The sequence below is a fragment of the Acipenser ruthenus genome, chromosome 30, assembly GCF_902713425.1.
Source record: "Acipenser ruthenus chromosome 30, fAciRut3.2 maternal haplotype, whole genome shotgun sequence".
Lineage (NCBI taxonomy): Eukaryota > Metazoa > Chordata > Actinopteri > Acipenseriformes > Acipenseridae > Acipenser > Acipenser ruthenus.
In genome coordinates this window covers 6,696,553-6,724,368 of record NC_081218.1, presented here as the reverse complement: position 1 = coordinate 6,724,368, position 27,816 = coordinate 6,696,553, and the positions used below count along the sequence as shown (strand labels likewise).

At 41.7% G+C, this 27,816-nt stretch overlaps 1 protein-coding gene across 1 annotated transcript in view; it reads left to right on the top strand.

Moving 5' to 3' along the window:
* Positions 1 to 27,816, top strand: part of LOC117405870 (NACHT, LRR and PYD domains-containing protein 3-like) — a 70,707-nt gene that overhangs the window by 22,394 nt on the left and 20,497 nt on the right. Inside the window, exons 7-10 of the mRNA XM_059004905.1 lie at positions 13,270 to 13,446; positions 16,439 to 16,615; positions 18,784 to 18,960; positions 23,970 to 24,146. Of these exons, the coding sequence (XP_058860888.1) occupies positions 13,270 to 13,446; positions 16,439 to 16,615; positions 18,784 to 18,960; positions 23,970 to 24,146 (708 nt within the window). The remainder of the gene's footprint in view (positions 1 to 13,269; positions 13,447 to 16,438; positions 16,616 to 18,783; positions 18,961 to 23,969; positions 24,147 to 27,816) is intronic.

Sequence of the window (27,816 nt, the reverse complement as noted above, 5' to 3'; positions counted from 1 at the left end):
TTTCGTCAGAAAAAAATCTTTGTTTATGAGGCGGACATTTTTTTCAGTTATAAAAAAAAGCTGAAACTGCCTCAAAATCAAATATCTTTAGTAAACCACAACACGTCCCAGTCCCAGTAAATCATATCGCCGGCGGCGGGGGGGGGGGGGGGGGGGGCTAAGATCGCTAAACACTGTGTGACTAGGTGAAGAAAAAACTAATCATGTGAATGATATAAACCAGTGACGTGTTTAATCAAGTTTACAAATATAATCAGTTTTATTTTTGTGCTCTATAATAGAATATACAGGCTTTCTAGCTATACATATATTGTCAAAAAGGAAGAAAATTCTTTGGAAAAAACTTTGTTAATGCATCAGTTAGGGCTGATATTAAAATGACAAAAGTAGGGAAATGCGATGTTAAGGTTTTTAACCCTCCCACCTCTTTACAAGCAGTGGAAGAGGCAAGGCAACACAAGCAACCATCAGTTAAGATGCAACATACAACTCTCTGCAGATAACACAAGAGAAATACAAATACAAATACGCTTAAGGTTTGTGTGCTGGACACATGCCATTAACAAAATGCAGTTGGCTCCTAAGGCACAATCTGACTTGTAATTTTGTTTTAAAGAAATGTATTTTAAAGAATAAACCGAAAACAAAAGCAAAACAGGTTGTGAAGCTTATTTGACCAAAGGTGCTTCACCAGTGTTATTGCAAACACTTGCACAAGCAAATGAGACAATTGTGTGATTTTTATGTTTCATGCTGAATTTACTGTATCGTGATACGTGTCGTATTGTGAAGATGCTGCCGATACTCAGCCCTAGTCTAGTTACATATGTCTAGTCTGCATACATCTGACCTTTCACTAGTAGGAACAAAGTGTTGCTTTTCATTTGCCATGATTAGAGACAGTCTAAATCTGTAGAAAGCAGTATTCCTTGGAAACTGCAGAATTTGCAGACTCCTGCAGAATTTACAGACTCCTGCAGAATTTATAGTCTTCCACAAAGTCACCATATTCTGCCAGTACATCGTCATCATGAAATATTTAGCTTACCTGTTCGGTTCTAGTTTTGTTAAATTAACAGATGTTTTGTCTCCTTCAAAAAGTAGAAGTTAAAGACTGGAGTTGAGGCTTTGAAAATGTGGCCCAATAAGAATTCTTATTGTGATGTTTTTGTTTGACACTTCCTAAAGATTTTACTGACAAAGTTATATTAAATTGGAAGGATTTAATCCATACATTGTTTAATACGATTATTTACTTGATTTCCTTTCTTATAAGCCATTATTAATATAAATACTATAAAATCCGCAGAACACTCCACCGTAGATATCTACTTAAAATGTCAGCATTTTTTTGCATATTTCTTTTTTCTATCTAAAAATAAAAACATAAAAGAAACTCAGTTTCATGCATAATTATACGAACACATGGACATGTATAAAGAACAGTAAGCACATATGAAGCCATGCACAGAAACGTTATTTTGAATTCTTGAATCAGATCACCGCATAGTCTTCTTTGTTCAAGACTGAATAGATTCAATTATTTTAGCCTGTCTGCATACGACATGCCTTTTAAACCCAGAATAATTCTGGTTGCTCTTCTTTGCACTCTTTCTAGAGCAGTGTCACACGGCTGGCTGAGTGGTGCCGTCAGATCCAGGAAATGAATAACACACACAGGACAGATGAGGTGAAATGACGAAGACGCTTGTTTGCGCCGGTTTATTATAAATAAAAAGGTTTTAACAAAACACAGGACACGGCACTTTACGCCAAAATAAACAGACAGACAAAACGGACTAACATTAACAAACGGTGCACGGACAGACACACAAACAAACACGGTGAGTCTATATCAACAAACAAGTATCGTGCTGGTCCTACCAGCACGCGATAGCAATTGTTATTTACTTTTTAGTTTCTCCTTTTCCACACTCGTTCTCCATTAACCGAACACACAACCCCAAGTGAGTGAAACGTGCACCTATATATACTGTTGTGCTGGGATTCAATTACTAATTAATTATTCACTTGAATCCCTGCACGTGAATTAATTATGTGCAACCTCATGCTCACTTATTAAATACTTTAAATGCATGTGAAGTGAAGTGCAATCCCCATGCCTAAATACAATTACACATTTTAAATAACTCGTGCTGCACACACCCATTTATATCCCGTGCAGCCATATCTATACACCAACATTAACACGCCACACGCAACATACAACATATAACACACAAATGCACACAGGGGCGGGACACATACCAGAACTGAACACAATATTCTAGGTGAGGTCTTACTAATGCATTGTAAAGTTTTAACATTACTTCCCTTGATTTAAATTCAACACTTCTCACAATATATCCGAGCATCTTGTTGGCCTTTTTTATAGCTTCCCCACATTGTCTAGATGAAGACATTTCTGAGTCAACATAAACTCCTAGGTCTTTTTCATAGATTCCTTCTTCAATTTCACTATCTCCCATATGATATTTATAATGAACATTTTTATTGCCTGAGTGCAAAGCATAGACAAGCATTGTAAAGCACAGAGAGGTATGGTAAAGCATAGGCAAGCATTGTAAAGCACAGAGAGGTACGGTAAAGCATAGGCAAGCATTGTAAAGCACAGAGAGGTATGGTAAAGCATATTTATAAACATGTCAAATCAGGGTAAACTATAAAAAATATCAAAGGCATAGTATAACCATGGTAAAAGCATAGTAAAATTGCAAAATTCAACATAAACTCCTTGGTCTTTTTCATAGATTCCTTCTTCAATTTCAGTATCTCCCATATGATATTTATAATGCACATTTTTAGAAACACATTTAGATAAACCATGTTGAATGCTTTGCAATTATCCATTGTCAATGTTGCATCCTCAAAAAAGTCAAGTAGGTTAGTTAGACATGATCTCCCTTTCCTAAAACCATGCTGACTGTCTCCCAGGATATTGTTACCATGTAGGTAATTTTCCATTTTAGATCTTCTTATAGTTTCCATAAGTTTACATATAATAGAAGTCAGGCTTATTGGTCTGTAGTTACCTGGTTCGGTTTTGTCTCCCTTTTTGTGGATCGGTATTACGTTTGCAATTTTCCAGTCTGTCGGTACAACCCCTGTCTCAAGAGACTGTTGCATGATCTTGGTTAGCGGTTTGTAAATAACTTCTTTCATTTCTTTGAGTACTATTGGGAGGATCTCATCCGGCCCAGGGGATTTGTTTATTTTAAGAGCTCCTAGTCCCTTTAACACTTCTGCCTCTGTTATGCTAAAGTTATTTAAAATTGGATAGGAACAGGTCGACATGTGGGGCATGTTGTCCGTGTCCTCCTTTGTAAAAACCTGTGAAAAGTAATCATTTAATATATTTGCTATTTTTTTTCTTCTTCTATGATTTTGCCATTTGTGTCTCTTAGACATTTAACCTCCTCTTTGAATGTTCTCTTGCTGTTATAATATTGCTAAAACATTTTGGAATTGGTTTTAGCCCCCTTAGCAATATTGACGTCTATCTCTCTCTTGGCCTTTCTCACTTCCTTTTTGACTTGTGTTTGCAGTTCCAAGTACTCTTTCTGTGTACTTTGTTTTTGGTCCCTTTTAAACACTCTGTAAAGTGCCTTTTTTCGCTGAATATTTTTTTAATTGATCTATTAAGCCATTTTGGCCATTTTGTTTTAGATTTGTCTACTTTTGGGATGTAATTGTTTTGCACCTCTACATTTTTAAAAAAACAGCCATCCTTTTTCTGTGGATGTTTTCTCTATTTTACTCCAATCTACTTCTGTTAGTCTCTGTTTCATACCTTCATAGTTTGCTTTTCTAAAACTGTAAACCTTAGCTTTAGTCATTACTTTTGGGGTTTTAAAGAATACTTCAAATGAGACCATGTTGTGGTCTGAGTTTGCCAATGGCTCTCTGACCTCTGTTTTAGTTATTCTGTCTTCATTATTTGAAAAGACTAAATCAAGGCATGCCTCCCCTCTCGTCGGTGCCTTGACAAATTGCGTTAGGAAGCAGTCATTTGTCATTTCCACCATTTCAATTCCGTCCGTCGTGCCCCCCATTGGGTTTTCCCATTTTATACGGGGGAAGTTGAAATCCCCCATTAGTATGGCTTCTCCTTTTCTACACGCATTTCGAATGTCATTGTATAACAGATGATTTTGCTCAGTGTCTGAATTTGGCGGTCTATAGCATGCTCCTATTTTTATGCCCTTTGAATTTTTGTCCATTATTCTGACCCATATTGATTCGGCGTTGTTTTCTTTGTCCAGATTTAGCACCTGGGCTTCAAGACTATTTCTTATGTATAGCGCTACCCCTCCGCCTCTTCTGTCCTGCCTGTCTTTCCTATACAGTGTGTACCAACTAATATTATATTCGTCTCCATCACTCTCAGACAACCAAGTTTCTGTAACACCTATCACATCGTAGTTACTTGTTAGTGCAGTAGCTTCAAGTTCTAACATTTTGTTTCTGAGACTTCTAGCATTAAGATAATTACATTTAATAGTTGTCTTACCTGAGTTGTTGCCCTTGTTTTGATGTGGTCTCCCTTCTGTTTTTTGTTTTCTCCCCCCTTCCTTTCTAGTTTAAATGCTTCTGAACCTCCTCAAGGATCCTTTCTCTGAGTAGATTGGTTCCCTTTCTGTTTAAGTGCAGTCCGTCCCACCTGTATAGATAGTCCTTGTTGTAGAATGTGCTCCAATGTTCAAGAAAGGTGAAGTCTTCCTGTGTGCACCACGATTTCAGTCATGCATTTTGATTTTGTATTTCCAGCTGTCCATATGGTCCTTTGCAAGGTGCCGGCAGTATCCCAAAAAATACCACAGTTTTGGTCTTGTCTTTTAATTTCCTTCCTAGCTCTCTGAATGTGTTTTGCAGTGATCTTGGTCTGTCTCTTCCAATGTTGTTTGTACCGATGTGGACGACTACTACCGGGTCATCTCCTGTTCGTTTTAGGAGCCTGTCCACATTCTCAGTGATGTGCTTGACTGAGGCTCCTGGAAGGCAGCACACTGTTGTAGTAAGGGGGTCCAAACTGCGAACTGAACTTGCTGTGTTTCTCAATCATTACGGTAAATCCCTGATCCCCTGTTTTGAATCCTCAATCCCCGATTCTAATTTCCACGCGGTCAATCCACTTTCATTGGAGTTGAACTGTGTAAGAATGTAGAAACTGCCCTGTCAAATAAAGTAATTCCTGTTACCAGCTATCTACCCTGAAATTATATACAACAAGGATTTTAATAATATCATGAAGGCTGCGGTATGAATAACAGATAAAATATTAGCACATACAGTGCCTTGCGAAAGTATTTGGCCCCCTTGAACTTTGCGACCTTTTGCCACATTTCAGGCTTCAAACATAAAGATATGAAACTGTAATTTTTTGTGAAGAATCAACAACAAGTGGGACACAATCATGAAGTGGAACGAAATTTATTGGATATTTCAAACTTTTTTAACAAATAAAAAACTGAAAAATTGGGCGTGCAAAATTATTCAGCCCCCTTAAGTTAATACTTTGTAGCGCCACCTTTTGCTGCGATTACAGCTGTAAGTCGCTTGGGGTATGTCTCTATCAGTTTTGCACATCGAGAGACTGAAATTTTTGCCCATTCCTCCTTGCAAAACAGCTCGAGCTCAGTGAGGTTGGATGGAGAGCATTTGTGAACAGCAGTTTTCAGTTCTTTCCACAGATTCTCGATTGGATTCAGGTCTGGACTTTGACTTGGCCATTCTAACACCTGGATATGTTTATTTGTGAACCATTCCATTGTAGATTTTGCTTTATGTTTTGGATCATTGTCTTGTTGGAAGACAAATCTCCGTCCCAGTCTCAGGTCTTTTGCAGACTCCATCAGGTTTTCTTCCAGAATGGTCCTGTATTTGGCTCCATCCATCTTCCCATCAATTTTAACCATCTTCCCTGTCCCTGCTGAAGAAAAGCAGGCCCAAACCATGATGCTGCCACCACCATGTTTGACAGTGGGGATGGTGTGTTCAGGGTGATGAGCTGTGTTGCTTTTACGCCAAACATAACGTTTTGCATTGTTGCCAAAAAGTTCGATTTTGGTTTCATCTGACCAGAGCACCTTCTTCCACATGTTTGGTGTGTCTCCCAGGTGGCTTGTGGCAAACTGTAAACGACACTTTTTATGGATATAGAAATGGCTTTCTTCTTGCCACTCTTCCATAAAGGCCAGATTTGTGCAGTATACGACTGATTGTTGTCCTATGGACAGAGTCTCCCACCTCAGCTGTAGATCTCTGCAGTTCATCCAGAGTGATCATGGGCCACTTGGCTGCATCTCTGATCAGTCTTCTCCTTGTATGAGCTGAAAGTTTAGAGGGACGGCCAGGTCTTGGTAGATTTGCAGTGGTCTGATACTCCTTCCATTTCAATATTATCGCTTGCACAGTGCTCCTTGGGATGTTTAAAGCTTGGGAAATCTTTTTGTATCCAAATCCAGCTTTAAACTTCTCCACAACAGTATCTCGGACCTGCCTGGTGTGTTCCTTATTCTTCATGATGCTCTCTGCGCTTTAAACGGACCTCTGAGACTATCACAGTGCAGGTGCATTTATACGGAGACTTGATTACACACAGGTGGATTCTATTTATCATCATTAGTCATTTAGGTCAACATTGGATCATTCAGAGATCCTCATTGAACTTCTGGAGAGAGTTTGCTGCACTGAAAGTAAAGGGGCTGAATAATTTTGCACGCCCAATTTTTCAGTTTTTTACTTGTTAAAAAAGTTTGAAATATCCAATAAATTTCGTTCCACTTCATGATTGTGTCCCACTTGTTGTTGATTCTTCACAAAAAATTACAGTTTCATATCTTTATGTTTGAAGCCTGAAATGTGGCAAAAGGTCGCAAAGTTCAAGGGGGCCGAATACTTTCGCAAGGCACTGTATGCAGTTAACGATTAAAGTCTCTTAACTCAAGAGTTCCCCCGGCGCTACTCAGGTTGCTAGGATACGGTCAGCAGTGTCATCTGGGATGAATGATCTCAATGGTGACACATTATAACATTATTTTTAAATTCCAGTAAAATAAAACAAATTAAATACCATTACCAATATAGGCAAATCTTTATCCTTTATTCTCAGTACATCTTGAAAACACTTATTACTAAATCATTTGCAAATGTTTATAACAAACATGCTTTTAAGGACCATTTATAAAAGTTTATCATACTAAAGTCATAGCAAAGTGTAATAATGCACAGTGAAAGCATGGTAAAGCAAAAGTAAGCATTACAAAGTCCAGAAAGGTATGTTCATTAAAAAATAAAAAAATAAAATACATGGCAAAACAGGTTAACCTGTGGAAAATGCATAGCATAACCATGAGAAAAGCAGTTGGAAACTGAACAAATACTGCGCAAATACTGTGGTAAACTTTTATAAGGGTGTGAGGCGTGTGAGTAATAATGGAATTTCCAGACAGTACTTTACGTGTAAAAAAGTTTTTCTTTATTAATATTTACACGGAAAAAAAAACAAACAAAAGAAGGATGTGAGGGAGGGCGTGCTGGAGAAACAAAACGAAAGGATCGGAAGCTTCCTAGTCCTCTTCGTGATGTGCTGAATAAAACAAAAGAAAAAGAATCAAAACCAAGAGAACAACGTGAGTAAAGCTTCCGACCGTGAAAAATAAAAACAACAAGAACCCGGCACTGATTCTCTCCCTCCAGCCTTTCCTCCGCCTACACTTTGTGGGACCAACCCCGGACACAGTAGCACGTTCCCTTTAGTATGCAAAGCCCCGCCCCGGTAGTCAGTGGAACACCAATTCCAACTGACAGGTGTCCTTGAACCTCACGTGACTCCAGTGGCTGGAATTTACATACTCGTACTTCCGCCCCTCACCAAGGTGCCGCCCCTCATAAAGATGACTTTCGTCATGGTCACGAGATCTTGGTAAGGGAAGTCCCGAGTTGGTTTGATACCTTCTACTGTCGGGAGGCTGAATTACAGACCGAAACCCCTTTGACTCATCACATATCCCACCCCTCAGAGTGGAGCCGAAGGAACACTCGGAAACCTCTAACCCCCCCTTTTTCCCCCCCTCCCGGGAAAAAAAATCAGCGTTTTGGTGTAACTTACCCGCACGATGCCTTATTTGAAAGGCGAAGGGTTGGAGCGCCAGGTACCACCGCGTAATCCTAGCGTTTGAATCCTTCATTGTGTCTAACCACTTTAAAGGGGCGTGATCTGTGATGAGTACAAAGGGTCGTCCCAGAAGATAGTATTTTAAGGACTCCATAGCCCACTTTACTGCCAGGCATTCCTTCTCTACTACTGAATACCTCTGTTCCCTGGACAGTAACTTCCGACTGATGTATAATATCGGGTGTTCTATACCATCTCTCTCCTGGGACAGAACCGCCCCCAGACCAGTCTGCGATGCATCTGTCTGAAGGATGAACTCTCGGCTGAAATCCGGGCTTACTAATGCTGGGGCCTGACTCAAATTAGTTTTAATAGATTCAAAGGCCGTCTGACACTCTGCACTCAATTTAATTTTATTTGGAGCGTTCTTTTTAGTGAGATCAGTGAGAGGGGCGGCTATAGTGGAAAAGTGTGGAATAAAGCGGCGGTAATAACCGGCCAACCCTAACAATGATCTCACCTGGGTTTTCGTGGTAGGTACCGGTGAATCCAACAGAGCCTGGACTTTTGAAACCAGCGGTTTCACTCTACCCTTACCCATTATGAAACCTAAATATTTAGTTTCTTCTTTTCCAATAGCGCACTTTGCCATGTTCTCTGTGAGACCCGCTTTCCTCAGAGACTGTAAGACGGCTTCTAATCTATTCAAATGTTCTTTCCAGGAAGAACTATAAATAACTACATCGTCGATATACGCAGCAGCGTACTCTCGATGAGGTTGTAATACCCTGTCCATCAGTCTCTGGAAGGTAGCAGGAGCTCCATGAAGTCCGAACGGCATAGTGCGAAATTGAAAAAGACCCTCTGGGGTTGAAAATGCCGTTTTCTCACGAGAGGCTTTAGTTAATGGAATCTGCCAGTATCCTTTCGTCAGGTCCAAGGTTGAAATAAACCGGGCCCGCCCCAGCTTGTCTAAGAGTTCATCTACTCGAGGCATGGGATATGCATCAAACTTAGAGATAGCATTCACCCTTCTAAAGTCTATACATAACCGTAGTGACCCATCTGGCTTGTCTATTGGTACAATTGGGCTACACCACTCGCTTCGGGAAGGTTCAATTACCCCAAGTTTCAACATACACTACACCTCCCTCCGAACAGAATGTCTCCGACTCTCTGGAATGCGATACGGTCTCTGTCTGACTCTTAGACCTGGCGGAGTGATAATAGCATGTTCGATCAAATGCGTTCTTCCAGGCACGTTAGAAAACACATCAGCAAACATATTAATTAGATCGCTTACCTCTCTGCGCTGATCAAGAGTTAATTGTTCCCCCATCGGGACCCCAATTGCTGACACTGGCTCAATTGAGGGTCCAAAGTCCTCTCCCTCCTGTGCAGGAAATATAAAATGGACCTCCCGTTCTTTCCACGGTTTGAGGAGATTAACGTGATAAATTTGATTTTCTTTCCGACGCCCAGGCTGTCGGATCTCATAATTTACTTTTCCAATCGCTCGAAGAACCTCAAATGGCCCCTGCCATTTAGCAAACAACTTAGATTCCGATGAGGGAAGCAACAACACCACTTTGTCCCCAGGCCGAAAGTTCCTGATTCTTGCATTTTTATTGTAGCATTGCTGCTGCTTCTGCTGTGCCGCTTTGAGATTATCATGCGCCAATCGACCGACTAATTCTAAGCGATCGCGTAACTGTAACACATATTTTACTTCATTTTTAGACTCTTTTGACTGTTCTTCCCAACCTTCTTTTATGAGATCCAAGATACCCCGCGGCTGCCGACCGTACAAGAGCTCAAACGGGGAAAATCCCGTTGAAGATTGTGGTACCTCACGAACTGCAAAAAGTAAGTAGGGAAGCAGCTTGGCCCAATTGCGTTTTTCTTGATCTACAAAGCGGTGCAACATACTTTTTAAAGTCTGATTAAATCGTTCAACAAGCCCATCCGTTTGAGGATGAAAAACTGAGGTTCTAATTGAACGAATTTTTAATAATTTGTATAATTGCTGAATACAGCCAGACATAAAATTAGTGCCCTGATCAGTGAGAATTTCTTTCGGGATTCCCACCCTAGAGAATATTTTTACCAATTCATTTGCTACTACTTCTGCATTCATAGAGCGTAAGGGAACAGCTTCTGGATATCTTGTTGCGTAGTCCACTACTACCAAAATATACCGATACCCTGAGTCTGCTCCCTCCAGAGGGCCTACTAAATCTACACCAATCCTCTCAAACGGTACTCCAATAATGGGCAGTGGGACCAGAGGTGCGGGGCGAACTAACTTCGGGGCAGCTAATTGACATTCTGGACACTCAGATACATACTTCCGCACAAGACCGTAAACCCCTGGCCAAAAAAACCGGGCCAGAATTCGTTCCTGGGTCTTTTCAGTTCCTAAATGACCTGAAAATGGAATGTCATGCGCTAATCTCATGACTTCCGACTGAAAAGGCCCCGGAACCAATAACTGTTTTACGAGCTGTCCCGTCCCGGGAGCCCGGGTTATTCTATATAATAAGTGCCCAGATACAGAAAAATGCGGAAATACCACTGGTTGTCCTTCCTGCATATCCTTCCCCTCAACATATCTAACCCGTTTCCAAGCGTATTGTAACGTGGGATCATTTTGTTGTTCATATCCCAGGTCAATATCTCGGTCCCAATGGTTAGGTACACTGAGAGGAGTATCTTGTATTATTTGACCTTCCACATCAGTAACCTCGCAGCCCCGGTCACACTGAACACCTACTCCCTTACCCTGCCGTTTCAGAGATTGGTTTACTTTTGAGTCAGACACCTCCCCTTGTCGTCTCAGAGTTCCCTCATATTTCTCCACCCGGCGCTCTCTTTTTGTTTTTCTGGGGCGGATTTTAGGGTTAAACAGGTCGGTTTGCAACGGGAAAATCTCGCCAATTGTTTTCTCCCGTTGCTTAGATTGTCCCCTGGTAGAAACTAAGACCATTTCCCGACCTAAAATACGATCAAAAAACGGCCAGTCTCTTCCCAGGAGAACAGGGTATGGCAAACATTGTGCTACAGCCACTTTAACGTAAGCTGAATAACCATCAACAGTAAGTTTAACTTTAGTGGTGGGATAAACCCGAGTTTCTCCATGGATACAGGAGATAGCCACTTTACCCTGTGGCTCCCAGGTTACCCCCTCCAAGAGAGCTTGTCGAATCAATGTCTGTGCACACCCAGAGTCCGCAAATGCGTAAGAACTCTTATCCCCGACCTGTACTCTTAATTGATAAGGGCCCTCCCGACATTCCCCAATGTTCCTACCTGTTACCGCTGACCAGGATCTTTTTGCCAGGTCCACCTCCATCATCGGACAATCCCTGGCAATATGTCCGGGCTCATTACACCTGTAACACACTGGGGTAGAAGGCACCAACGGAGTTTGTTTGTCCTGTGAGTCAGTGACCGACAGGTTAGGGGGTTTTCCTCTCGCCCAAGATGGGGCTAACCTCGGCCTCCATGGTCTAAAGGTCTGGTTACCCCCTCTGGGCTTCATTGATTGGTTGGTCCGGGTTGGCTTAGGGGCAGGAGTGGGGTCAGGGACGGCGCCTTCGTTCGCGTCTTCATATGCCTCCGCCAGGATGATGGCTTTCTCGAGAGTGGTAGGTTGATTCCGTTTAACCCACTCCCGGTTTCCTGGCGGTAGTATAGACGCGAACTGTTCTATCGCGATCTTCTGCACCAGTTCTTGGGGGGTGTGTTCTTCTGGTTGCAGCCACCGGGTGCATTGATCCAGGAGATACTGTCCCGCAACCCGGGGCCGCACCCCCTCGGACAGCTGGTATTCCCGGAAGCGGCGCCGGTATGTTTCTTCTGTGATCCTGAGGCGTGAGAGAATAGCTTCTTTTACTTTGGCATAATCCGCTGCCTCTGTGGCCATTAATGCCCTATACGCTGCTTGAGCTTCCCCTGTCAAGCAAGGTGCCAGTTTCATGGCCCAGTGTTCCTTGGGCCACCCTGCTGCTTCTGCCACTCTCTCAAAGGTGACCAGAAAAGCCTCGGGATCATCTTCCGGAGTCATCTTTTGTAACTTCGGTTGTGTTGCAAACATCCGGGCAACCGCTGTTTCCGATGCTGGTGTCGACATTTTCTCCACCAGCTGTCCAAAGAACTGGGCGAGCTGTTCCTGGCGCCGTATCTCCCTCTCCTCTCGTTTCTCCTCCTGCTCCCTAAACATTGCCAAGACTGTAGCTGGATCCATATCCCACTCTGACACCACGTGTGAGGCGTGTGAGTAATAATGGAATTTCCAGACAGTACTTTACGTGTAAAAAAGTTTTTCTTTATTAATATTTACATGGAGTTGGTTTGATACCTTCTACTGTCGGGAGGCTGAATTACAGACCGAAACCCCTTTGACTCATCACAAAGGGTTATATTGCGAGTCATTGTAAAAGAAAGCTAACCCGCGCGTCGTTCTCCTCCAGTGATAAGGTGGCAGTATTTGAATGACAGGAGCAAGTCTTGATTCCTGCAGTCTTTTGAAATCAAGTCAGTGTTATTTTCAAGTTGTAATTTGATGACTGGCTCTCCTTCCCTTAATCCCAATCTTCTACTCCTAAATTTGATTTATTCGCCTCCCTCCCCATCTCCCCACCCCATCACCCCTTCCTCTCTTTTTCTATCCCAGCACCTCTCTTTCTCCCTCTCCTCTCTCCTCCCATCTTTTTATCTCTCCTAATCTTCTTTCCAACTTCCGTCTCTTTCCCTGCCCCTCTCTGTCTCTCCCTTTCTCTCCCTCTCTTTCTGTCCCCTCTTTCTCTCAAGTCTCCCCCTCTGTCCATGCCTCCTCCCCTCCCTGCTGATCTTCTTGTCTCTCCTAATCTCTTTCCCACTCCCTCTCTCTCTATTTCTCTCTCTCCCCTCTTTCTCTATGCTCTCCCTTTCTTATCTTCTCTCTCATAATCTTCTTTCCACTCCCCCTGCCCTCTTCTCCCATCTTCCTCTTTCAGTTCCCATTTCTCCCCTATCCCATGCCTTCCTCAGAGTTGTTCTCCTCCTAACCTTTCTTCCCTCTCACACTGAGTTGTCCCCCCACTCCCTCCCTCTCACACTGTTGATCTTCTCCTGTCTCATAATCTCTGCAGGCTGTGGAAATGTGGTCTCACAGCTAGGTGTTGTGAGGATCTCGCCTCTGCTCTCTGTACAAACCACTCAAACCTGACAGAGCTGGATCTGAGAGACAATGAGCAGTTGAAGGATTCAGGATTGAAACTGCTTTGTGCTGCACTGAGGGACCTAAACTGTAAATTACAGACACTGAAGTAAGTAACTGTGGCAGGGTGCCCCTCCCCTGTACCGGTTTTTGTGTTATATGTTGTATGTGGTGTGTTATTGTTTGTGTATATATTGGTGCACAGGGTATAATGTGGGCTATGTAGCACGAGTGATTTAAAATGTTTGTATTTAGGCACAGGGATTGCAGAATCACTTCACGTGCAGATAAAATGTGTATTAGTATGTGGGCATGGGGATTGCACAAATTAGTTTATGTGCTTGGATTCAAGTGAATGATTAATTAGCAATTGAATCCCAGCACAATTGTATATATAGAGACACGAATGACACACTCATTGCTACTCGTGCTGCAAGGTCCAGCGCAGTACTTGTTTTTGTGAAGGGATTTTGTGGTCAAGATTTTATTTTGCTCTGTGAGCGGTGTGAGACCACATTTCCACAGTCTGCAGAGATTAGGAGACAGGAGACGCGGTGTCCCAGAGTGCTCTGTCTGCCTGTGCTATGGGCATGAGGAGTAAAGCTGTCTGGAGGCCAACTGGGACCCAGACACGGACCTGGAATGGGAGGAGCCCAAGCATCCAACGCCCAAAAGGTGGGGAGACCAAGCATCCAGCACCCACGAGAGGGGAGCCCAAGCGTCCAATGCCCAAGGGGGGGGAGACTGAACATCCAATGCCATCTCCAGCTCCCAAGAGGGGGAATGATGAACATCCAGAGCCCAAGAGTGGGGAGGCCGAGTGTCGAAAGCCTAAGAAGGGAAAGCCCAAGTCTCCAGCACATGAGGGAGAGCCGCAACAATCTCCAATGACAGATGGCGACTACCTGCTGCTCCCGCCTTTCCCACCAGAGGAGACTACCCACTGCTGCTGTCTCCACAGCCAGAGGGAAACCTGCTTTGCAAACCTCAGCCATTATTACACCTGCTGTTGAGGGGAGCGGGGCAAAATCCAGGGTCTGCTGCTGCCGTCACCTCCAGAGGGTCTGTTCTTGCCATCCGGGGATGCCTGTTCACCTAGATCTCGGCCCCGGCATAAAGGCATCATACTGTGGGACAACACTCCCTCAATGATGGGAGAAGGAAAGTAGGGGACTTGAGGGAGGGTGGCTGTGTTTTAGGTGTCTCCCACCTACTCTCTCTGTCTCCTCTCTCTGCCCCCTCCTCTCTCTCTCCATTCCTCTGTCTGTCCCACTCATCTCTCTCCCTCTATACTGTCTCCCCTACTCGTTCTGTCCCTATCCACTCTTTCCCCCTTTTTCTCTGTCTCCTAACCCTCTCTCTCTCCCCCTCCTTTCTCTCTCCCCTCCTCCCTCTGTCTCCCCCCTCCCCTTCATCTCTCTCCTCCTCTGCTCCTCCTCTTTCTTTCCTCTCTCTGCCCCTCCTCTTTCTCTCTCCACATCCTATCTCTGTCTACACCTCTCTCTGTCTCCCCTCCTCTCTCTATCCCAATCCACTCTCACCCTACTTTTTCTGTCTCCCCTTCAGCTCTCATCTCCTCCTCCTCTCTCTATCCCAATCCACTCTCACCCTACTTTTTCTGTCTCCCCTTCAGCTCTCATCTCCTCCTCCTCTCTCTCCCCTCCTCTCTGTCCCACATCTCTCTTTCTCCTCCCCTCTTTCTCTCCTCTCTACCCCTCATCTCTCTCCATTCCTGTCTTTCCCTCTTCTTTGTGTCTCCCCTTCTCTCTCTCTCCCCTCCTATCTCTCTCTCACCCTCCTTTCTCTCCCCCTGTCACCCCCTCTATCTGTCTCCCCTCATCTATGCCCTCTCATCTCTACCTCCTCCTCTCTCTGTCTCCTCCTTCGTTACTCTAGCAAAGCATTAACTGAAAATCCCAAGGACCAGTCTCTGCTGACAGAGTGTTCTCCACTGACTAAAATGGCTGCAAATGCAACTGTGACAGGAATGACCGAGGGTCTGACGTCAGGCAGAAGCAGGAAGGGAAAAATAAAACTGACACCGGGGAAGTACTGCAGTTCAAAAGAAAGAATCGGCTGGCTGCCGTTTTTATTAATAACAAAAATAAAATAAATATTTAAACAAAAGAACACTTGCGCTCACAGAGCAAAAATAAAAGGTTAAACAAAAACAATTCACGAACACTACCACCTGTCAGGCTGGGCAATCGCCTTCACTGACCCTATCCTTGGTTAGTTTCGTTTTAAAGTAAATTTCGCTCGCTCTCCGTCTCTCTGCTCGCTCTCTCCTCTCTATCACCCTGAACTAGAGAGCTGCAGGCTTTTTATAACAGGTGACCATCTCCCGATTAGCAACAAATTAAATCACTTAATTAATTCGGGAGATGGTTCACCTTCTGCACGAGTTTTAATTATGTTGTGGATGGGGCTACCCATCCACTAAACAAAACAAACCGGCTACGCCGTCATTTAATCAAAACAATAACAAATACGGCGCTCGCCGACATAAATACAATACAATAAAAGTAAATAAACAATACAAAACAATCTGCACAGGGGGAGACCCCGATCTCAAAATAAATAAACAATGTACAGGGCTGCTCGCCCTGTTACAGCAACATAAAATGTTGCACCATTGGTGCCTGTAACACAAAAATTCTGCCTGACAATTAAATTTACTGCTAAATACTGATTGTGCTAATAAAAATATCTAAAATATATGACTGTGCTAGCTGTGGTGTATTTCATACAGTTAATAGCAGAACCAACTCCCTTGTTATTACTTAAATAAATGGTAACATGTAATCATAAGAGCTGTTTGTGTTATATGCTGTCAGATCAGGACTTGACTAACGCTGAGCATGGGGGCTGCAGCATGCTGTTTCACATTATAACTGTACACAATAAAGGTGCGGTAACCAATTACATGCACTACACTAAATATTTATTCATAATCTTTCCGACCCCCTCCCTTCTCCCCAGCTCCCTCTTTCAGTTCCCCTTCTCCCCTTCTATCTCCTCCCTTCCTCAGAGTTGTTCTCCCCCTCCTCCTTTCTTCCCTTTCACACTGTATTGATTGTCTCCTGTCCTAATCTCTGCAGACTGTGGAAATGTGGTCTCACAGCTGGATGTTGTGAGGATCTCGCCTCTGCTCTCTGTACAAACCACTCAAACCTGACAGAGTTGGATCTGGGAGACAATGAGCAGCTAAGTGATTCAGGAGTGAAACTGCTGTGTGCTGCACTGAGGGACCCAAACTGTAAATTACAGACACTGAGGTAAGTAAACACTCTTGGTGTCTGTGTGAATATTATATCACTGACACATACAGATCGCATCTTCTCTCCTTCCTCCCCTCTGCTCTCATTTCCACCCCCTCTTCCTTTGTTTCATCAGATTAATAGAAAATCTTGTGTTAGTTTTTTTATAACACTACACTAAGACCTGGGGTCGTATTCTTGAAAATCTTAAGAATAAATTGTCCTTTTATTGTTTTCCTCTCTGTGTCTCCCCCACCTCTCTGTGTCCCTCCTCCTCTTTCTGTCTTCATCCTCCCCTCTGTCTCCCCCACTTCGCATTACCAAAGCATTACCTGTGCATCCCAGGGACCAGTCTCTTCTACACTGCTGGAGATGTGGGAACAGCACAGAGGAGTGCGCTCAAACCAGAACATGCAGATCACTTAGTGTTCCTTAAGAAAAAACTCAAAATATAAAATAGTAGTACTCTGTTCCCGTTACTTAGCACCTTCACAGGTCAGGAGGGAGATTTACCACCAAGAATCATTGTCTTACTGTCACACTTAAGCATAGGCTTTACTACAGCTACTATAAGTGCTGAACGAACTATACCAGAGGAAAGTGAACCATTTATAACACCAAGAGCATTTTTAATAGTTTTATAGGAATAGCATTGTGGAAGGGTGGTCGGCAATTCACTGACACAAGGAGACAGTACTTTATTTGTAATGCCACTCAGGCGCACTGATTTATTTGATGCAGTAGATGGCGCTGTTCTCCGTGGACTGGATACTGACAAGAGGAACCAGAACCACGGTGTTTACCAATACAGGTAGATAGGCACAGCACATGCTCGTAAATAATAATGAAAACCAAAGGTGAAAGAAAAAGGGGAAATAAAACACAGTAATAAAACTACAAACAAAAGTGCTGCTTACGCAGTGCCGCCACTGCCGCTAAACCGGTCAGAACGAGCCTCCTTCCTACACTCAGTTACCCTATACACTGGGATGGCCAGAGTTCCCCATACAACTAAACACGTCCCCTCGGGTACGTGATGATTTCTGTTATGTATTTTCTCTTTAAATTATTTTAAGGCCGGCTGTTTTCCCCAGCCAGGTTTGCCTCATTTTGTTTTAAAACTGACGTCTTTCGTCAGTGTCACTGTGTTCCCAAACACGGCCACACGAGTGCACAACCAAGCCAGTTCTTAAAGGCCAAGCAATCTCCCAAGGCCCGCCTCTCAGCCACTCTGAGAGAGGGAAAGCCCACACACCCTCTTCCCCACCTCTCCATGTCATCACCATGACTGACAGGCGGATCCTACACGATTGCTGCCCTTTACCTGCAGTAATACACATGTGCCAGATAGTCAGTCCAGATCTCCCCTGTTACAAGGATCAATAGAGCATGTTGTAGCTTTCATATGTTGAACTAGTGCTGTCAGTTCCTGTAAGGCAATCAAAGAAAAAGCCCCATAGTAGCCTTAATAGGTCGAGATGGTAAAATTGTGCTGGAGTCCTCCTTAATAGAAGGTGTCTATGGAATCCTATTTTCTGATGTCTAGTATTTTATTTTTAAAGACATTTAAGAAGTAATTGCTGCTGTGAGAGGAGCCAATGTCAAGGACAGGACTATTAGGGGAAGGATTAATTAATTTATCTAGGGTAGCAAAAATAAATCTAGGATTTTGAAATCAAGTCAGTGTTATTTTAAAGTTGCACTTTGATGGCTTCTCTTTCTCCTCCCCTCCCTCTCATCTTCTACTCATAAATTAAATTTTTTCTCCTCCCTCCCCATCTCCCCTCCCTCCCTTTTTCTATCCCTGCCCCTCTCTGTCTCTCCCTTTCTCTCCCTCTCTTTCTCTCTCACCTCTTTCTCTCAAGTCTCCCCCTCTGTCCATGCCTCCTCCCCTCCCTGCTGATCTTCTTGTCTCTCCTAATCTCTTTCCCACTCCCCCTCTCTCTATTTCTCTCTCCCCTCTTTCTCTATGCTCTCCCTTTCTTATCTTCTCTCTCATAATCTTCTTTCCACTCCCCCTGCCCTCTTCTCCCATCTTCCTCTTTCAGTTCCCATTTCTCCCCTATCCCATGCCTTCCTCAGAGTTGTTCTCCTCCTAACCTTTCTTCCCTCTCACACTGAGTTGTCCCCCCACTCCCTCCCTCTCACACTGTTGATTTTCTCCTCCTGTCTCCTAATCTCTGCAGGCTGTGGAAATGTGGTCTCACACCTGGATGTTGTGAGGATCTCGCCTTTGCTCTCCGTACAAACCACTCAAACCTGACAGAGTTGGATCTGAGAGACAATGAGCAGCTGAGTGATTCAGGAGTTAAACTGCTGTGTGCTGCACTGAGGGACTCAAACTGTAAATTACAAACACTGAGGTAAGTAAGTAAACTGACACAGACAGATCACATCTTCTCTCCTCCTCTCATCTCCACCCCCTCTTCTTTTGTTTCATCAGTTTATTAGAAAATATTGTTTTAGTTTTTTTTGTAATATCACTTCACTAAGACCTGGGGCCGTATTCTTGAAACTCTTAAGAAGAAATTGTCCTTTTATTATTTTCCAGGCCTCTGTCTGAATGGGTTAAATAATGTAATAAAAATAACAGAAGAAACATAATAAAGTTCTTAAGAAGATATTTATGATCTTCCTAAAACCCTTAAGTGCAATTCTGCACATTGTCTTCTAGTCTTCTTCAATTTATTCTTAAGAACCTCTTAATGTCATCTTAAGAACAAAAAAAGTTTCCAGAAGATTAGTGATAAGCTTAGTTAACTGGTAAATACCTTTTAAAATATATATTGTGATTTTCAAACATTATTATTATTATTATTATTATTATTATTATTATTATTATTATTATTATTATTATTATTATTATTATCTCTGTCTCCCCCTCCTCCTCTCTCTGTCACCCCTCCTCTCTCTGTCTCACCCCTCCTCTCTCTGTCTCCTCCTCCTCTCTCTGTCTCCCTCTCCTCCTCTCTCTGTCACCCCTCCTCTCTCTGTCACCCCTCCTCTCTCTGTCTCACCCCTCCACTCTCTGTCTCACCCCTCCTCTCTCTGTCTCCTCCTCATATCTCTGTCTCCCCCTCCTCCTCTCTCTGTCACCCCTCCTCTCTCTGTCTCACCCTCTGTCTCACCCCTCCTCTCTCTGTCACCCCTCCTCTCTCTGTCTCACCCCTCCTCTCTCTGTCTCACCCCTCCACTCTCTGTCTCACCCCTCCTCTCTCTGTCTCCTCCTCATATCTCTGTCTCCCTCTCCTCCTCTCTCTGTCATCCCCTCCTTGTACTAGCAAAGCGTTACCTGTGCATCCCAGGGACCAGTCTCTGCTGACAGTGTTCTCTACTGCTGGAGATGTGGTAACAGCACAGAGACGTTCACTCAAACCAGTCACTTAGGGTCAATTGCAGCAAACTAAAATGAGTGTCCTAACTGGGGATGATCCTGTGGTTGGTATGGAGGATGGTAGTAAAGTAGTACATAACTTAATACCAATTGCAGTGAACTAAGCAGCTACAGATAGTCCACAGCTGCATACTAAAAGTGTAAAATTACTACGATTGCCCCCTAGAGGATACTAAAACACTGTACTAAGTTAGTCCAACATTGTCTTCAGCTAAAGTTGTGGTATTGTACTAACTCCTGAAACAAATGTGAAGAATCTCAAAATGTCTTGCCAACATTTCTGGAATTGAAATATTCCAAATATTAATTAAAATGATTTGAAGTCAAAATGTTTATTCAAATTATGGCCTTGACCTATATTTAAAAAAAAGAAATACAACTTCCATATATTCTTAATGATGTCACAATGCTTGTAATTACACCTTCTATCCCTATATGTAGTGGTAACAAACTGTAGTTAAATACAATATTGTGGATGGATATTGAAATGAGTGTGGAACTAAACAGGGTGCCGGTCATTCCTTATTCATTGATTGTATGACGGCTAGTGCATCTTGTGATTGTTGTTTATTGTCCTCTTAGAAATTAAATCATTGGAATATTATTGTGCAGAATCTCATTAAATATAATGATGTAATCATTTATTCAGTGGTGTTCAATTGTTTTTTAACAAGCTGTTCCCCTTATAAAGTGGTCTCCTTTATCTACACCTGCTTTCATGATGTAGATCCACTACAAGAGACTTTCGTATGCTTGGCGAGAACAGTCTGCCCAAATAATATCCACAAGTTATCACTGCTTGTGATTTAATATGGGTGTGATGGTGTGTGTGTTTATGTGTGTGTTTATGTGTGTGTGTGTGTTTGTTAATTGTTCATGTGTGGAATGTGGGGGTGTTTATTGATTAATTGTCACATCACTAATATATAAGGGAGTGGAACAGGGGGAGACCTGTACTGACTCTTCTGATGTGTTCAAAGTGCTGCAGGAAGAGGGCAGCAGCCAGTCAATATTCCCCTGTCAGTCATGGCAGTGACACGGAGAGGTGGGAGAGTGGGTGTGCAGGCTTCCCTTCTCTCTGAGTGGCTGGGAGGCGGGTCTTGGGGGGGATTGCTGGCCCTATAAAATAACATTCTGCTGTTGAACAGAGTGTGTTGGAGAGTGTTGTGAGCCATCTTATTGTTTGTTTTTGTTGTGAATAAATAAAATACATATAAAATTTGATTTAAGAATAGTGCGATATGTTTGTATGCAATTCAGCCTATTTATTTTTGTGCGTCCATTCATTTCTGTACTTAATTTGCATATGTAACAAAACCACCCAGCTACCCATTTATTTTGGCAATTTCCATGTAAAAAATTGCCATTTGTTTTTGCAAATTTTTCATTCTTAGCCCTCAAATAAGCAATTTGGACAGTTTTCAAAACAAATTTTAAAAATACACTTTTTATTATTACAAAAAACTGAAATATAATATTTCAATAGAACTTAAATAACAAAACAACAATTTGTTTACAATTGTAGCATTATGACAATATAAATCACAACATAACCTACATTTTTTCCATTGCAGCATTATAATAACAGTGTGGTAAAAGGTTATTGTGTAGTCATGTCACTTTTTAGAAATTATTTTTTGCGTTATAGATTTCAAAGCAGACGCCCCTAAAACTCTCATCAATGCTAATGTTTTTATCTAACACACATACATCAGAAAACTTGCGTCTCAAATTTTCAATCACGTCATATACAGGGTGATTAAAAAGTAAGTATACCACACAACGCATCATATCATTGATGTGGTAAACTTTCTGTCTTCCACAGATTTGGGTACGGGTGTATATTGCTGTTATATGCATTATCATCTGTGAAGTGTACTTCATCAGCAGAATAAATCAGTCGTTTTGACCAGTACCAATCAATGGTATGGTTGACCATACCTGACAACATTTCCTTAAAACCCCTTGTAACATCAACAAAGAAATAAATACCCTCATTTCATTTCATTTCATTAACTCCCAGCTGTGCTATCTATGGATGGGCTGGTCTGTCAAGCACATTTCTTAGGGACTGCTGCCATCTGCCAGCGAAAAACAAAACTGCAGGCTACAGAAGTATACATTTTACCTTTAGTGTAGCATGCCAACAGACACGTGAGAAACTTTGCAGATGCACAGAGAAACGCCAAAAAATGCCAGTTTTTGACATGGAAATTGCCAAAATATATGGGTAGCTGCAAATTAAGTACAGAAATGAATTGACGCACAAAAGTAAATTTGGACTTGCTTGTGCTCCACGTGGCAATCGCGGGATAAGCAGCTGGGTGGTTTAATTAACAGATGTTTTGTCTCCTTCAAAAAGTAGAGGTTAATTAAAGACAGGTGTTAAGGCTTTGGAAATGTGGCCCAATAGGAAATCTCATTATGATGTGATGTTTTTGTTTGACAGTTCCTAAAGGTTTTACTGACCAAAAATGTTGTTATATTGAATTGAAAGGATTTAACCCATACATTGTTTAATAGGATGTTTTACATTTTTTATAAGTCATTATTAATACAAATACTAAACATGCAAGATGCTCCACAGAACACTCTACAGCTATCTACTGAAAATGTCTGCAGTATTTTTTATACATTTTCCTTTTTTGTTTTGTTCTATCTAAAAATAAAAACATAAAAGAAAATCAGTATCATGCATAATTCTACAAACACATAGACATGTGTAAAAGAACAGTAAGCACATATAAAACCATTTATTACCTTCCATTCATACACTGGCACTCAGAATTATGAGGCTACCTGTAAATCTCACTGAAATACAACTAAGAGAGGAAGAATCAGCATAAACATAAATTTATATGAAAATGGATTGACCTTCTCAAAAGAAAATGCAACAGAGGATATGTTTTGCTGGCATTTTACTGCCATTTTGTCTCATAAAAATATCCTTCTTGTCAGCAACCACAGCTGCCCATACTCCTGGCATTCTGTCACACAATGTTAGCAGTGTATCAATGTCTATCTTTGTCCAATCAGTCCTAATCATCTCCCAGAGCATATTTATGCTGGCTGCACTCTTCTTTTTCATTCTCCTGGGGAGACCACCACATCAATTTCAAAACCTGTTCTTCTTCTTTCTGATTGAAGTCATTAGGTTTAGTCTGGCTGTGTGTTTAGGGTCATTGTCATGTTGAAAATCAAACCCTTCACCTTACTGAAGGTATTGCATGATGTTGAAGAATGGAATGATATTGTTCCTTTGCAAATGTACTTTCTATTGTTACTCTATCTGCTGTTTGTGCACCGTCAAAACAACCCCAAACCTTCACGGTAACACCTCCATGTTTTACTGTAGGCACTCGTCTGTTTTTCTTCACATACTGTTTCCTCTTGGAGCTGAAAAGTTCAATCATTGATTCATCTGTCCATAACACTCTTCTCCATTGCTCTTTTGACCAGTATTTATGGTTTAGTGCCCAGTGCAAATACTGTGGTTATACTGCGAGTCATTGTAGAAGAAAGCCGTGTGTTGTTCTCCTCCAGTGATAAGGTGGCAGTATTTGAATGACAGGAGCAAGTCTTGATTCCTGCAGTCTTTTGAAATCAAGTCAGTTTTATTTGTACTTTGATACTTTAAGTTGTACTTTGATGGCTGGCTACCCTCTCTCTGATTTTCTACTCCTAAATTTGATTTATCTTCCCTCCCTATCTCCCATCTCTTTCATTCTCTTCCCACCTCTCTCTCCCCTTTTTCTCTCTACTCTCCCCCTCTATCTCCCCCTCTCTGATCATCTCTCATGATCTTTCCCACTCCCCTCCCCTCTTCTCCCATCTCCCTCTTCAAGTTCCCCTTCTATCTCCTCCCTTCCTCAGAGTTGTTCTCCCCCTCAACCTTTCTTCCCTCCCACACAGAATTGTTACCCCCCTCTCCCTCCTCTCATGCTGTGCTGATCTTCTCCTGTCTCCTCATCTCTGCAGGTTGGGTGAATGTAGTCTCACAGCTAGGTGTTGTGAGGATCTCGCCTCTGCTCTCTGTACAAACCACTCAAACCTGACAGAGCTGGATTTGAGAGACAATGACCAGCTGATGGATTCAGGAGTGAAACTGCTGTGTGCTGCACTGAAGGACCCAAACTGTAAATTACAGACACTGAAGTAAGTAAACACACCGGGTGTTTTTGTGAATATTATATTACTGCCACAAACAGATCACATCTTCTCTCATTCCTCCCCTCCTCTCTCATCTCCACCCCCTCTTCCTTTGTTTTATCAGATTAATAGAAAATATTGGGTTAGTTTAGATGAAACTGCTTAATAGAAAATATATTTTTAGTTATTTTCTAATAACATTTCACTAAGACCTGTGGCCGTATTCTTGAAAGTCTTAAGAAATCGTTTATTATTTTCCAGCACCCCCTTGTAAATGAGGCCATCTAAATGAACAAATAATGAATGCAATAAAAATATATGAAGTGTAACAGGGTGATGTGTTCATACACTGCACAGGCGCGCAGATTTAATTTCAACACATTGCTGACACTAGGGTACCACCAATGGTACCAATGTCACATTTAATAAAGAAATTAAACCAAACCAAAGCTAAAAATAAAAGGTTGTCACACAAAATGACGAGCACTAGTCTCACTAAAATGAACATCCCGCTCCAGGAACCTACTACTCAGTAACCATGTCTATACTGTTTTGGGATCCACATCCCCTAAGCTGACCTACTTCTGTTCTGTTGCTCATGAAGTCCCAGCCTCCCAGCGACTCTGGGCTGTTCCGACGATCCTGGCTGGGCAAGTGCCTTCACAGCCATCATCTTGCAGTTAAAGGGTTCTGTGGTAGTTCCTTCCGAGCAGACACTCCCTCCTTGATGTAAACAAACCACTCAGCTGGTTGCTTAGGAACAAGTCTCCTGCTGCGTGTTACAGCTGATTTCTCCAAGGCACACACTTACGCAGGAACCAGCGACCTGGCTTTCCGTCACAAAATTCATAAGATATTGCTGATCTTCCTACGATCCTTCTTAAGTGCAATTCTCCACATCTTTTTACAGTCTTCAATTTATTTTTTAAAAATGCTTTAACCACCCAGCTTTCCATTTATTTTAGCAATTTCTATGTCAAAAATGGGCTTTTTCTGATTTTTCATTCTTAGACCTACAGTTTTCAAAAAACATTTGCACAAAATACACACTTTTTATTATTGTGAAAAACAGAAATACAGTATTTCAATAGAACTAAATAACAAAATAACAACAATTTGTTTACAATGGTAGCATTATGAAAATATAAAGCACAACATAACATAATTTTCTTTCCAATGGCAGCATTATGTAAGCATAAATAATATAAATAACATTTAAAATTGCAGCATTATAACAACAATGTGGTAAAAAGTAATATTAAAATAATTTTTTGTGTGTGTGACAGGGTACCCCCACCCCTGTGTGTATATGTCTTATTTTGTGTTGTGTTATTATTATTTAATTGTATGGTTTGGTGTGTTAAAAACACTGTTTTATTGTTATTATTACTTCACAGCCTGGATGGGGTTAGCCACCCAGCTGCTTATCCCGCGATTTCAACGTGGAGTGCAAGCGAGTCCAGATTTGTCACTCCCGTAAGAATAGTGTACAGGGTGGTTATACAGATGTGCTCAAATTTGTTGGTACCCTTACAGCTCATTGAAATAATGCTTCATTCCTACTGAAAAGTGATGAAATTAAAAGCTATTTTATCATGTATACTTGCATGACTTTGGTATGTCATAGAATAAAGCAAAGAAGCTGTGAAAATAGATGAATTATTGCTTATTCTACAAAGATATTCTAAAATGGCCTGGGCACATTTGTTGGTACCCCTTAGAAAATATAATAAATAATTGGATTATAGTGATATTTCAAACTAATTAGTTTCTTTAATTGGTATCACACATGTCTCCAATCTTGTAATCAGTCATTCAGCCTATTTAAATGGAGAAAAGTAGTCACTGTGCTGTTTGGTGTCATTGTGTGCACCACACTGAACATGGACCAGAGAAAGAAAAGGAGAGAGTTGTCTGAGGAGATCAGAAAGAAAATAATAGACAAGCATGGTAAAGGTAAAGGCTACAAGACCATCTCCAAGCAGCTTGATTTTCCTGTGACAACAGTTGCAAATATTATTAAGAAGTTTAAGGTCCATGGAACTGTAGCCAACCTCTCTGGGCGTGGCCGCAAGATTAAAATCATCCCCAGATTGAACAGAAGGATAGTGTGAATGGTAGAAAAAGAACCAAGGATAACTGCCAAAGAGATACAAGCTGAACTCCAAGGTGAAGGTACGTCAGTTTCTGATCGCACCATCCGTCGCTTTTTGAGTGAAAGTGGGCTCCATGGAAGAAGACCCAGGAGGACTCCACTTTTGAAAGAAAAACATAAAAAAGCCAGACTGGAATTTGCTAAAATGCATATTGACAAGCCACAATCCTTCTGGGAGAATGTCCTTTGGACAGATGAGTCAAAACTGGAGCTTTTTGGCAAGTCACATCCGCTCTATGTTCACCGACAAAAAAATGAAGCTTTCAAAGAAAAGAACACCATACCTACAGTGAAACATGGAGGAGGCTCGGTTATGTTTTGGGGCTGCTTTGCTGCGCCTGGCACAGGGTGCCTTGAATCTGTGCAGGGCACAATGAAATCTCAAGACTATCAAGGCATTCTGGAGCGAAACGTACTGCCCAGTGTCAGAAAGCTCTGTCTCAGTCGCATGTCATGGGTCCTCCAACAGGATAATGACCCAAGACACAGCTAAAAGCACCCAAGAATGGATAAGAACAAAACATTGGACTATTCTGAAGTGGCCTTCTATGAGTCCTGATCTGAATCCTATCGAACATCTATGGAAAGAGCTGAAACTTGCAGTCTGGAGAAGGCACCCATCAAACCTGAGACAGCTGGAGCAGTTTGCTCAGGAAGAGTGGGTCAAACTACCTGTTAACAGGTGCAGAAGTCTCATTGAGAGCTACAGAAAATGTTTGATTGCAGTGATTGCCTCTAAAGGTTGTGCAACAAAATATTAGGTTAGGGGTCCCATCATTTTTGTCCATGCCATTTTCATTTGTTTTATTATTTACAATATTATGTTGAATAAAAAATCAAAAGCAAAGTCTGATTTCTATTAAATATGGAATAAACAATGGTGGATGCCAATTACTTTTGTCAGTTTCAAGTTATTTCAGAGAAAATTGTGCATTCTTCGTTTTTTGTGGAGGGGTACCAACAAATCTGAGCACGTCTGTATGTACATCTGCAAACTTTAACACATCCTTTTGATGTGCTTTAGTGAATAAATAAGCAGACTATATGGTAAAATTGTCTGCAGTTTTGTTTTAGCAGTCCCTAAAAAATCTGTATATAGCACAGCTGACAGTGAAAAATGCATGCCTGCATCTACAGAGAATGAGATGAGGAGATTCTTTGTTAGTGTTACATGGGGTGTAAGGAAACCTTGTCAGGATTGGTACTGGTCAAAATGACTGATTTTATTTATTTATTTATTGTACCCACACTTCACAGATAATAATGCATATAACAGTGTTATACACCCGTATCTGAAACTATGGAAGATACAGTATATAACATGATTGAACATTTGTAACACAAATTTTCTGATGCATATGTGCTAGATACAGATGTTAACATTGATGAGAGTTTGAAGAGCGTCTGCTTTGAAATCTCTAGCACAAAAAAACAATTTCTAAAAATGATATGCCAGCACAATTATTATAATTTTATTATAATGCTGCAATTGTAATAAATGATATTATTTATACTTATATA